A 14129-nucleotide genomic window follows, 5' to 3' on the forward strand; every position below is an offset into this window, starting at 1 on the left:
TCCAAAAAAAGTGGAGTATCACTTTAACGCTGCTTAGTGAATAAGATGAGGACAATTAAAAAGTGCATAAAATGCGATAATCGTTTTCGCTCAGCCCCAGTTAGCATGTCATATTTGAACTGCCATTACACAAGAATCTCGTTCGTTGCCGAGCGATGTACACATAGGCGTAATTTGCGGGTGGGACGGGTGGGACATGTCCCCACCACTTTTTGCTGAGGTCGATATTGTCCCCACCACTTTTGAAGCATATAATACAAATAAATAAAACATCTCCAGTTAACTAGCAGAGAATTAATTTCGTTCGTTTGTTAAATAAGAGGCGATCTAGCGCTCAAATGTGTTGTTTTTGAAATAAAGTGATCAAAGTGCCCGTTGCTGCTGCGATCAGTGTCGCGGATACTGTGTTCTCTTGTGGCTCGCGCACAGTCTTAACTCGGACGCGCACTTCAATCCATTGTGGAGACTCTCTCTATGCGTTCCAGTGAAATTACAAAACAAAATGCACACAAACGTGTCCCTGCCTGATATACAACCACTGATAAACTTAATCGGTTTTGATGAGAAAAGAAAAAAAAACCTATACGAGTGCGGATTAGAGCCCAGAACCTCTGACACGCTTGGCGAAAGTTCCGCCACTGGCCCATTTAAATTCACGCTTAATTTTGTCGGATCTACTAACAACTAATAACTTCTCGCCACTAACAACATATATTAGACCTCATTAAACGACAAATTAAACCCAATGTACTATTTAAATGGACTGCTGACCATCGTAATGTTATTGTACATACATCTGATTTATGATTTAGTATTGTGTTAGCAATGTCCCACCCACTTTTTAAAACAAAGTTACACAACAGGATGTAAAAAAACACACACAAAAAAAAAAAATGGACGGCAAGAGCGTCAAGCATCAGGTGAAGAAATCTTTCGAGATGGCTTCCACGAAATTCGGAGCTGACATCATGATCCCAATTGTGCAGAGGACTGTAAAAATGGAGAACGCCATGAGGCACAAACGATCGATCACCGCCGCCGCGAACTTCCATTCGTTACACACGTTCTCGTCCTCGTCCTGGTCGCGAAATCGTTTGGCGATATACCTCACTTCCTCTAGGATTTTGGCCAGTTCCAGTTCCAAAGCCCCACCCACGATGCCTCCACCTACTCCGCCCCTGATTCCAGCCCCGCCCCCTAGCGACGGCAGCGTCGACCCCGGCAACTGCACGTCTTCCTCAGTGGACGCCACGAGACGCCCGCAGAGCACACCGTCGTGAGAAGCGTAATGGACGCCCTCCATCCCTCTGAAGCCGATGTACAGCATGTTCCCACTGACGGACTGCAGCGCCCCCTGGCTGACCGACAGATCCACGCTCGACACACTCCCACGCCGGGGATGTTTGTTGTGACACGCCAGACGGATCCGGTCCTCGCCGGGCCGGCGCATGCGGAGAAACCAAGCACACCAGTTCAGGAGGAGAACGCGGGTCTAGACGAGAAAACACAAGCATGAACAGCCGCGTTTCCACCGAAATTACCCGGCCAGTTGATAATACCTAGAATATCAAAATCGACTTCTGGCGGTAGATCCTTTTCCTATTTAGCACCAAAACTTTGGAACAGTCTTCCTACCATTGTCCGGGAAGCAGACACACTCTGTCAGTTCAAAGCCAGATTAAAGACACATCTCTTTGACCTAGCATTCACATAACACATTATAGACTTCTATAATTCAATGTTAGGCTGCATAGATTAGGTCAGCTGGAACCGGGAACACTTCCCATAAATCCTGATGTACTCGTTAAATCATAAGAAGAATTGCATCTACGCTAATTTTAGTGTCTTTGTTTATCCTGAGGTTTTCCCGCAGCCTGCCGGATATCCCAAATATCTGTACTTGAGTATTATTTTCTCTGGAAACTTTTTACTTTAACTTCACAACATTTGAAAGACAAATATCGTACTTTTTACTCCACTACATTTGTGTCAAGGAGTAGAAAGTAGTAACGTTAGTCAGGGGTTGCATTTTGGTTGGAAATGAAAGTCAGGTTGAACACGACTAGAACACGTTAGACCTGCACGACTGATGTTGGTTTCTGACGTCAACACGATTTTCATTTTCAACCGCAATACAACGTCTGTCCAATGTTGGAGATTAATGTCAGTCTGACGTTGGATTCTGACATCAACCTGATTTTCATTTTCAACGTTGGGTTTGATCTTTTAAATGTGAATTTTGTCATTGTTTTGGAGCACACTAGCTTATAGATAACAGTAAGGCTAACATATTCATACTAAAAGCCAAAAAAAACTTTAAATAGGGCACTGTTTGAGGGAACAGCCACTGGGTGTCCAAAACCATTGTGGACGTTATTGAGTGACTTATTCAATCTCACATTCAATCCCACTGGAACTGTGTTCTAGAAATACATGTGATATTGATATGAGGGAAGGCAGGCATAGATTCAGAGGCATAAGCTACTGTAAGTATTACACACAACAATGCATTGACATTTACTTTTGATACTTAAGTACTTTTAAAAACAAGCACTTCTGTACTTTTACTTCAGTAAAAATCAGTCTTTACAACTTTTACTTGCAAATGAGTAATATTTGACCAGTAGTATCTGTACTTTCACTCAAGTAAGGAAGTTTGTCCACCTCTCCTACGTCACCAGATTAATTTGCCTAATCTTCCCAGTACTTTAGACTGCGGTGGAAACGCAGACAGCAACGGGTCTGGGGGAACATTTTTTTAACTCCATTGTTGATTCGAATAGCAAACAACTGTTACTGCGCGCACCGTCCGCAACAGATGGTGGTTGAAATCAAATGCGGCATGAACTCGACCAATCAGCATGTTCAGCGACCAAGTCCCACCCCTGAAAGTTCCTGAACTTTGAAAAAGTACTACCTCGCAAGAAGGGACTTTCGGAGGGGGAAATATTTACCCGGAGCTTCTTCTAGACCCTGGTTCCTGCGGTGGAAACACACCACAAAGTTCCTAGTTTCTGGGGAAAGTTCCTGCGGTGGAAACGCAACTAATGAAGTAACGATCTCATCCATGCAAATACTACTGTGTTTCGTGATTAGTTTGTTTGAGCACTATTTGCATAACTCAAAGATTCGCTGAGTCAATATGACTGAATCAATGCAGGTGACTCATCATAATGCTGTAGGAATTTCTGGAGGCGTACGCGGCTTCCTCCTAATTGGTGCTTGAATATTCATTGTCATTCTACACAACGAAGGCCTGACAAATATTATTCAAGCAAAAATGGAAATTAATATTTCATGTTGGCTAGGTTAAGAGTGTGCCTAGAAAACAAATTTGCACAAAGTTTTGTTTCCTAGTGTCCAGACTCATGGATTTGTTATGAATCGATTCTGATTCACGTCAGACATCCATCCATCCAGCCTCTGTAGAATGAGGCGAGAAGGACACTTTAACCTTCAACACCTTTAGTACAGAGAGAGAGACACTGTTGTAACTTTACTTTTATTATAATATATATATATATATATATATATATATATATATATATATATATATATATATATATATATATATATATAGCAATATATACAGTATCCCCCAGAAGTATTTGGACATTAAATTCACAATTTATAATATATTAATAATGTATGGAATAAAAGCAAAATACTAAGATAAAAAATAGGATAAATAAATTAATATATTTGTAAATAAATTAATAATATTTATTTACAAAATGTATTTAAATAAATAAAATAATGATAATCTAATAATATAAATATTATATTAAATGTACTATAATAAAAATAAATAAATAAATAAATACAGTATATATTTTTTATTTTTGTAACAAAAATGAAAAATACACACAATTAAAAATATAGCAATCATTTATTAAATAAAAATGAAACAAGCAAACAAACAAACAAATAAAAATGGGATAAATAAATTAATGCTTTTGTAGCAAAATTTTTAAATGTATTACTAAAAATATATATTAATAATGTATGAAACAAAGTACTAAATAAAAAGTGAAAAACAAAAAAACTTACAAACAAATAACTAATAGATAAACAATAACCAAAATTTAAAATTAAATAAAAAATTATAAAAACTGTGATAAATTAACAAACAAACAAATAAATAAATGCTTTGGTAATATAAAGCTTAAGTAGCAAAAATACACACAAATTTCAAATATATGCATAATGTATTAAGTAAGAAAATGAAATAAAAAGCTAAACAAACAAACAAACAAACAAATACATATATAAAAATAAAATGGGATGGGATAATAAAAAATAAAAAGCTTCAGTAATGTAAAGCTTTTATAGAAAAATTTAAAATACACAAAAAATATATTAATAATGTAGGAAATAAAATACCAAATAAAAAGTGAAACAAACAAGTAAATAACTTACTAATAAATAAATAATAAATAAAATTAAAAATTAAGTAAAAAAATTTCAACTTAAACAAATAAATAAATGTAGCAAAAAGTAAAAAAAAAAATACATGCACAATTGAAAATATATTAATAATGAAATAAAAACAAAACACAAAAAAGAGAGGAAAAATTAAACAAACAAATAAATCAGTTTGAGATAGTGATGGAGAGCGTTTCTCTTACCCATCGTGGCATCTTGGCCCCGTCAGGATCGTGATAGTGATACTGCAACACCAGGACTGTAGCGATGACTGACAGACCCACAATCACCATGGTGGTCGCAAAATATTGAGCTGAAACACACACACACACACACTCCACTAAATCCACTACAATCCCTGCATGTAGATGAAGCATTCATGAGATCTTCAGCGGTGTGTGTCTGAGCTGTGAGAAAACACACTGTGCCATTACAGAACGTCAAGCGTCAGTAAACCCAATCTAATCTGATCCCGAACCCTGGAGAATCTCTCAGTCCGGCACAATTTCACTAAAATGACTCATTGTTTGAACTGATTTGTCATAGTTGGTGAGGTGGAAATATTCAGTTAATAATAATAACTTAAATTTGCATCTGTGACTCACACAATTCCATCATGTGATGCTGTTTTTTTATCCTAAAAGTGTCAAACTAATTTTATATCTTATTTTATTTTATTTGTATTTACTATTGACTTTTTATAGTTTGCAAGTTTTCCAACCCTGTTATAACTTACATTTATAAGCAGATGCTTATATCCAATAGAGGAAAATTCATATATCAAATATCAAAATGCAGGACTATATAGAATACAGATTTACCATAAATAAAGTAAATAAGGATATCCAACATTTGATGCATTTAAAATTAGGTTATTTTTATGTGATGTTAATTTCATATTTATGGCTGTTATTGCTTTTGAAATAAAGTCGCATGACTCCATTAATGCAAAGTGCCAACAGCATGAACATCACTAAAGTCAAACAGATTCTAGACAAGCTTGGTTAAAGAAACATGTGAAATGGTCTTTTCTGTGAGGTTATTGGATGGGTTTTCCCTCTGTAACGGTGTGTTAGCGGACAGACAGATAACATGTCAGGGCCGTTTCAGGGTGAATGACTGCACTGGTTTCTAACAGGCCCGTTCGTGAATGATACACAACCATGAAAGTGTGGCATCTCGATTTTCAGGGTCTCTAAAGAAGCGTCCGTCATTTCTCTCCATCTGTGCCACTCATTACCATCTGTTTAAACGACACAAGCCCCGCCCCCTCGCTGTGATTGACAGCTCCACTCACCAATCAGAGGCACTGAATCTGACGTGGCTGGCATGATCTCAGCCACCAGGAGCATGAAGACGGTGAGCGACAGCAACACTGTGATTCCTGTCATAAAACGGGACAGAAAAACACTTTAATATCTGCGTTCATTGCATGCTCCTGCAAAATTATTCTATATTAAGTAAGTATTAATTGTACAAGTTAATTGTAAGTTTCTGAATTTGTCTAGGCTAACTCTTAGCAGCCTGCAATTAGATTCATTAAAAATAATTTTGAAATTAGTTTACTGCAATTATTAGTAATCAATCAATGTTCTAATATTATATTTAATTATACACATACACACACAGTATAATGCTTTGTATATATTGTATAAAAAGAAATACCATTATTTTATATTTACTCGCTGACGTATCCCACAATGCCATGCGCTGGATTCCCATTTCAAACAAACCGGAAACAGTATCGAATGTGCTTTTGTAACATCTACTAAAAAACATTATTTGAGCAAAAAGTTGACCCAAAACTCACTAAAATTATTTAATGTTATCGTAGCATAATGCATACGGTCTCATATGCTATTCTTAAAAAATAGTATGCATTATACAGGACAGACTTCGCAGTATGCACTACACTGGTATTCTAGATGGAGCCACTGTCTTTTAAATGCTATAATGCGATACAGAAAGTCAAGGGATGCAGCACACACACACACACAGAACTAAGACACCATGAAATTAAAGACACACACTGAGCATTAGACGCTCTTGTATTGTAAAATCAGCAGTTCTCGTTTGCTGAATTCAAACCCATTTATCAGCAAGAGCAGACTTTCCTCAGGAGAGACATCTGAGGAGTAGCAAACTTCATTTAGTCTAATACTACTCATATTAAAGAGGTGTGTCTGCATGTCATGCGTCTCACCCAGCGATATCTTCTCCCCGGAGTCGGCTGGCAGCAGAAACACCAGCAGCGCGAGAGTGGAGATGAGCACGCAAGGGATCAGGAGGTTGAGCCCGTAGTAAAGCGTTCTCCTCCTCATGACCACGGTGAAGGTGACGTCAGGGTACGGCTCCTTACAGCAGTCGTAGAACTTCTCATTCCTCCTGCCTGGAACCTCTACAACACACACACACAGGTCAGAAAACCCTAGCAACTGCATAGCAACACCCAGTCACACCCCGATAACACCCTAGCAACACCCCGTCAACATCCCTAACACCCTAGCAACTGCATAGCAACACCCTATCAACCTCCCATAACACCTTAGCAACTGCATAGCAACAACCTGTCAACACCATCACACCCTAGCAACTGCATAGCAACACCCTATCAACCTCCAATAACACCTTAGCAACTGCATAGCAACACCCAGTCACCCCCGATAACACCCTAGCAACACCCCGTCAACGTCCCTAACACCCTAGCAACTGCATAGCAACACCCTATCAACCTCCCATAACACCTTAGTAACTGCATAGCAACACCCTGTCAACCCCCATCACACCCTAGCAACTGCATAGCAACACCCTGGTAACCACCTATAAAACCCTAGCAAACCAATAGCAACACCCTGTCAACCTCCCATAACACCTTAGCAACTGCATAGTAACACCCTGTCAACCCCCATCACACCCTAGCAACTGTACAGCAACACCCTGGCAACCCCCCCCATAACAACCTAGCAGCCACATAGCAACCTGTCAACCCCCATAACATCTTAGCAACTGCATAGCAACACCCTGTCAACCTCCCATAACACATTAGCAACACCCTGTCAACCTCCCATAACACCCTAGCAGCTGCATAGCAACACCCATTCAACCCCCATAACACCTTACAAACTGCCTAGCAACACCCTATCAACCCCCATAACACTCTAGCAGCCACATAGCAACAACATCTCAAGCCCCATAACACCTTAGCAACATCATAGCAACACCCTGTCAACATCCATAACTCCCGAGAAACTGCATAGCAACACCTAGGATTAAACAAACAGAACAGAATCAAACACAACAAAATCAAAGACAACAGAATCAAATACAAAACACTCAAAAAAGAACCAAAATCAAACATAACAGAATCAAACAACATCATAAGCAACAAAATTTAAACACAAATGAATAAAACACAACAGAATTAAAGAGTCAAACACAACAGATTCTGTATTTATCGTTAAAGGATCGACTTTCATTGAATGTTAGCAATAATCTTACTACAGGAAACCATTCATTTTTTAGGTCAGGTTTGGCTCTTTTTGATACGTTTCCAGAAATATTGTTTGTATGAGAACAGAAATCATGCCCGTCAGGATCTGTAGATCAGAAGGTCTGTGTGATCTGACCGCTCTTCTACACATGTGAGGGGATTCATTCTCCCAAAGGTACTGTACGCATCACTTTCAATTACATGAAGGCCACGGCCCATTGGTCAGAGTTCCATCCAATCAGCAGCCTCGATCAGACCATCACAGACCAGCACTGAAACCAGAACCACCAGCGAAACATCATACAAAGATATTTCTCAAGATTCCTGATCCAAGCCTGAGGATTATAATAATGATGTCCCCATGTCTAATCTTCATGCATGTGCTTTATGAGGGCAGCTAATTATTTTTCTGATCATTTATGCGAAGTCTCTACAGCTTCTGGCGCTCATAATCTGCACAAATAATGTTCTGGAAGACAGAAATGTCATATACATATCAGGGCATCTTGTGAAATACTGACTATTTATTTACAGATGAATGATTTCGCATGCAGTTATGAGGGAAATCTCTGCTTCATCTTTGTGTGCGTGTATGAAATTATGCATGACAGATGCTATTATGTAAAACTTGTTTGTTTCCATCCAGTGTTTCTGAACATCTGCCTCAAATCACACGTCTCACCTAAAACCAACTAATAAAAACACATACACTACCGGTCAAAAGTTTGGGGTCAGTAAGATTTTTAATGTTCTCACCAAGGCTGCATTTATTTGATAAAAAACAATAAAAAAACAGTAATATTGTGAAATATTATGACAATTTAAAATGACTGTTTTCTATGTGAATATCTAGTAAAGTGTAATTTATTCCTGTGATTAAAGCTGAATGTTCAGCATCATTACTCCAGTCTTCAGTGTCACATGATCCTTCACAAATCACTCTAATATGATGATTTGATGCTCAAGAAACATTTATGATTATTATCAGTGTTGAAAACAGTTGTACAATTTTTTTTCAAAATTCATTGATGAATAGAAAGTTCAAAAGAACAGCATTTATTTAAAATAGAATATTTTCTAACATTATAAATGTCTTTACTGTAACTTTTGATCAGTTTAACTCATCCTTGATGAATAAAAGTATTGATTTATTTTATTTATTAAAATTCTTACTGACCCCAAACTCCTGAACGATAGTGTTTAATGTTACAAAAGCTTTAGATTTCAGATAAATGCTGTTCTTTTCAACTTTCTATTCATCATAGCATCATGAAATAAAAATGTAAAAAACTGTTTTCAACATTGATAATAATCATAAATGTTTCTTGAGCATCAAATCATCATATTAGAGTGATTTCTGAAGGATCATGTGACACTGAAGACTGGAGTAATGATGCTGAAAATTCAGCTTTGATCACATACATAACATGGTATATGATTATGTTAAAGATTCAGCATGACTGTGTGAAACTCACCAACCAGATCCCATTCCCCGTTGGCGATGTAGCCGGTGATGTCGGCCTCCAACATCTGCAGGTCCAGAGACCATCCGCCGTACGTCCACGAGCCGAACTTCAGATCGCAGCGCTGGACGTCGAACGGGAACCAGCGCACGTCGATGTAGCACGTGCTCTTAAAGATCCCTGAACAAGTCAAGTCAGCTTTATTTCAACACACAGCGATGCCACTGAAGAACCTTTCAGTCAAATTTAAATTAAATTAAAAGAATGAAAAGGTTTATGCATTAAATTGTGAGTTATTTTGAACTTGAAAAGTTGAAAGAATGTGAGGAATATGCTTAAATTACTATTTATTTATTTATTGATCAAATCTAGTAATTTAAAGGTAAAAAAAAAAAAAAAAAAAAATGTAAAAAATATTATCAAAATGAAATAAAATAAGCTTTATGAAAAAAAAAAAAAAAAGAAGTATAATTTTAGGGCTTAGGATATCTAAAGAATCTTTTGTGGAATTGAAAGGGTCTATGGATGTTCAAGGTTTTTCATGGTTCATCAATGCCAATAAAGAACTTTTATGTTTAGGAGCGTATGTTAATCCAAAGCATAGCCAAAAATAATTCCCCATATATCGGCCGAAGACGAAGACATCTCGTGAAGACATCATCCCTCTGAAGACAAACGCCTGTGAATCTAGCTTGTTCCTCATTACTCTGAGTCTGAAGGCCTTCCACACACATTCTGTACTTTCAGGCTGAGACTCGTATGTGTGTGTGTATTTGTATTGATTTCTGTCAGTGGACAGGTGGCTGCTTCCTCACAGTAATCGAGACGACACACTCTGAGGTGAAAGTGTGTGTTTTCCAGGTGACAGGTGAGTTAAGGTCACCCTGAACCCTGTTAAGTCCACTAGGGATTAACGTCCCCGCCGCTGCCTTCGAATCACGTCACGCGGATCGTGTTTATGAGACGAGCGCACGTGAGCAGCGCAACAATGTGGCAGTGACCTCTGGGAAACTTGAGCCTTGGCTAGGATGATGAGAATAAATCAGGACAGGCTGGAGACGCGGTGCTGCGGATGGAAGCGGTTTAGCAGATTGACAGAAGTGAGTAGGTAAATTTTTATAACCTATTGTTACATGGAACTTTAGATATTTTGGAACTTTCTGTATTTTGAAACCAGATATTTTGGAACTTTAGGTATTTTGGAACTATAGGTATTTTGGAACTTTCTGTATTTTGAAACTTTTTGTATTTTGGAACTTTCTGTATTTTGAAACTTTTTGTATTTTGGAACTTTCTGTATTTTGAAACTTTTTGTATTTTGGAACTTTAGGTATTTTGGAACTATGTATTTTGGAACTTTACATATTTTGTAACTGTATTTTGTAACTTTAGATATTTTGGAACTTTAGGTATTTTGGAACCATGTATTTTGGAACTTTCTATATTTTGAAACCAGATATTTTGGAACTTAAGGTATTTTTGAACTTTCTGTATTTTGGAACTTTCTATATTTTGAAAATAGATATTTTGGAACTTTACATACTTTGGAACTGTATTTTGGAACGTTAGATATTTTGGAACTTTCTGTATTTTGGAACTTTCTATATTTTGAAAATAGATATTTTGTAACTTTAGGTATTTTGGAACTATGTATTTTGGAATTTAACATATTTTGGAAATTTGTGTATTTTGGAACTATGTATTTTGGAAATTTGTGTATTTTGGAACTTTGTGTATTTTGGAACTTTAAGTATTTTGAAACTATGTATTGTGGAACTTATTTTAAATAGATTTTTTTTATTTACATTCCCAGGAGGACTTGGAAAGCACGATAACTTAACACACCCACATGAAGACTTTATCTCATCATCATAACAGGCAGAAATGGTGAGTTTTGTCAGTATTTTACCTGGCGGCAGGTACTGGCAGTATCCAGAAGAGTTGATCAGCACGTTAGTGTGAAATGCGGCGTCAAATCTCTCATCAGCACTGTTAGAAACCAAAGACAAAGAAGAGGCTCAAATATACCAGAATTTTCTTTTGTGTCACGCTTTGATCACGACATCATTCCAGGGTTATTATTGTTTAATAAAACTAATTCAAATAAAGCTGGAATAAAACTAAATATAAATATTAGTTAAACAACTTAAAGGGTTAGTTCACCCAAAAATGAAAATTCTGTCAGTAATTACTCACCCTCATGTTGTTCCAACCATGTAAGTCTTTCGTTCATCTTCGGAACACAAATTAAGATATTTTTGATGAAATCTGACAGAATTTTGACTCCTCCATAGGCTTCCAGTGTGACCGAAACTCACCGGCCCAGAATAGTTGTTAAAACATCGTTAAAATAGTCCAAGTGACTACAGTGGCACTACATTAAGTTTATCATGCGACGAGAATACTTTTTGTGCGCAAAAACAAACAAAAATAACGACTTTATTCCACTATTCATTTCCTTCTCTCTGGATGTCTAGTTGGTTTGCGTAGTGTTTTTGCGCTGCGCGTCTGTGTTGCACGTCATCACGCAACACACACATGACCGGCGTCGGCCAATAGTGAGCCTACGTGGTGACGTGTAACACAGACGCGCTGCGCAAAAACACTACGCAAACCAACTAGACATCCAGAGAGAAGGAAATGAATAGTGGAATAAAGTCGTTATTTTTGTTTGTTTTTGCGCACAAAAAGTATTCTCGTCGCTTGATATACTTAAGATTGAGCCACTGGAGTCACTTGGACTATATTAACGATCTCTTTAATAACTTTTCTGGGCCAGCAAGTTTCGGTCACACTGGAAGCCTATGGAGGAGTGAAACAAGGCTCAGATTTCATCAAAAATATCTTAATTTGTGTTCCGAAGATGAACGAAGGTCTTACGCGGTTGGAACAACATGAGGGTGAGTAATTACTGACAGAATTTTAATTTTTGGGTGAACTAACCCTTTAAACTAAATGAAAATTAGAAACATTGCAAAGCTTGGCAATAAACTGAAATAAGTTTGAGTTGAAGCTCTAAAATTAAATAAAAAATCTAAAACTGACTTAAAATAAATTACAGTATTTAAGAAAAAACATAAAACTAACAAAATGACAAAAGCATATCACAAGATGACTAAACATTAAACAAAAATTAACATGAAAACTGAAAATATAAAAAGCAAATTCAACATATTAATAAAACCAAAATAACACTGCATGATTCCCAGACATTCATTTGTGTTCATAAAATAAAATATAAATATTAATTGAAAAACAAAAATAAATTTGTAAAAAAATAAAAATGTTGCCTTGGCAATAAATTGAAATAAGTTTACGTTGAAACACTAAAATGATTAAATATAAACTACAACTGAAAAAATAAAAAATAAATAAAACCTAAATACCTTTATAAAGATAAAACTAAAATAACACTGAATCATTCCCAGATATTCGTATTCCTAATCATAATAAATAAGCACTGCACGTGTCCAAACTTTTGACGGGTCGTGGGGCGGATTGGAAGTGCATCACCTTGCAACTTTAGCAGGACAAACAGAACTATAAACCAGGAGCGGCGCGAGTCTGGAGTCAGCGAAGTAAATCACAGTTATTTAAGAAGCCACAAAACTGCCAAAGATGACAAAGTCACTGACGCCCGAGCGCAGCGATCAGAGAGAGAGAGAGAGAGAGAGCGAGAGAGCGAGAGAGAGACAGAGAGAGAGGGAGAGAGAGAAAGAGAGAGAGAGAGAAAGAGAGAGAGAGAGAGAGAGAGAGAGAGAGAGAGAGAGAGACAGAGAGAGAGAGAGAGAGAGAGAGAGAGAGAGAGGGAGAGAGAGAGAGAGAGAGAGATTCAGCCATGACAGCAATCAAAGGCCAAACTCCTCATTCACTGAACTTCCTCGCTCTTTTCTGACAGAGATGAAGGGAACATGTGCAAGAGACAAAAGCTGAGATCACATCTTCCACAGTGACATAAAACTATAATCAATGCGGTCTGATCATAAACACTGTAGCCTACAGGAGGTAAACAAACCCAGCACTGACCAGCATTCTTCATATCTTCTCGTGTTCACGTCAAGTGTCTTAGCTTGTGTTTAAACTGTGTAACCCAACCGGATGGACATTTTGTAAGCGATTAAAGTAATCATCAATCTTAAAGTATATGTGAAGGTCAAAATAAATGAGAAGTGCTGAGAATTAAAAAAACGGGCAGGTAATTTTCTCTGTAAAGGTTGAGTGAGAAACACATCTCAGTCTTCACTGATTTCCCTTAAATCACCGTAATCAATGCATTCGGATTGGCTATCGCTCACGAGTCCCGAATGGGACGGGAATTGACAGAAATCCAATAAAGATTTTCACACTTTCCGATTTTTAAGCTATTTGATGATGCAACATTTGCACAGACTGAAATTATCATAGCTATTGAATAATATAATTATATCATAATTACATAGTCAACTGACCTGATCCACATTAAAGTTTAGCCTAAAGATGTTTTTGCATACAATAATTAAAGAGGACCTATGATGCCCTTTTAGTCTTGATGTTGTTAGGCTCTACTAGAACAGGTTTTCCTGCTTGAATGTTGATTATTTTCCTCATATTCTTCATTTGTTGCGGCTCCTCTCTTCCCAGTCTGTCAGTAACGCTCTGGGATGTGTTTCCCGTACAACGCCGTAACTCGCTGCTTCACTATCATAGTGCAATGCATCGCTGAAGAAATCAACTAGCGAGTCACGACCGTTTCCCGAAACCATATTGTCGTA

The 14129-nt window shown here is 37.3% G+C and overlaps 1 protein-coding gene across 1 annotated transcript in view; it reads right to left on the reverse strand.

Moving 5' to 3' along the window:
* Positions 1 to 211: 211 nt before the first annotated feature.
* Positions 212 to 14129, reverse strand: part of LOC311282810 (neuronal acetylcholine receptor subunit alpha-7) — a 23805-nt gene continuing 9887 nt past the window's right edge. The window contains exons 5-10 of the mRNA XM_084396829.1: positions 11288 to 11367; positions 9391 to 9558; positions 6629 to 6823; positions 5723 to 5809; positions 4629 to 4738; positions 212 to 1492 (exon numbers count right to left, since the gene is read on the reverse strand). Coding sequence (XP_084252955.1) covers positions 917 to 1492; positions 4629 to 4738; positions 5723 to 5809; positions 6629 to 6823; positions 9391 to 9558; positions 11288 to 11367 — 1216 coding nt within the window. The 3' untranslated portion in view covers positions 212 to 916. The remainder of the gene's footprint in view (positions 1493 to 4628; positions 4739 to 5722; positions 5810 to 6628; positions 6824 to 9390; positions 9559 to 11287; positions 11368 to 14129) is intronic.

Source organism: Rutilus rutilus (assembly GCF_951802725.1).
Source record: "Rutilus rutilus genome assembly, chromosome: 23".
Lineage (NCBI taxonomy): Eukaryota > Metazoa > Chordata > Actinopteri > Cypriniformes > Leuciscidae > Rutilus > Rutilus rutilus.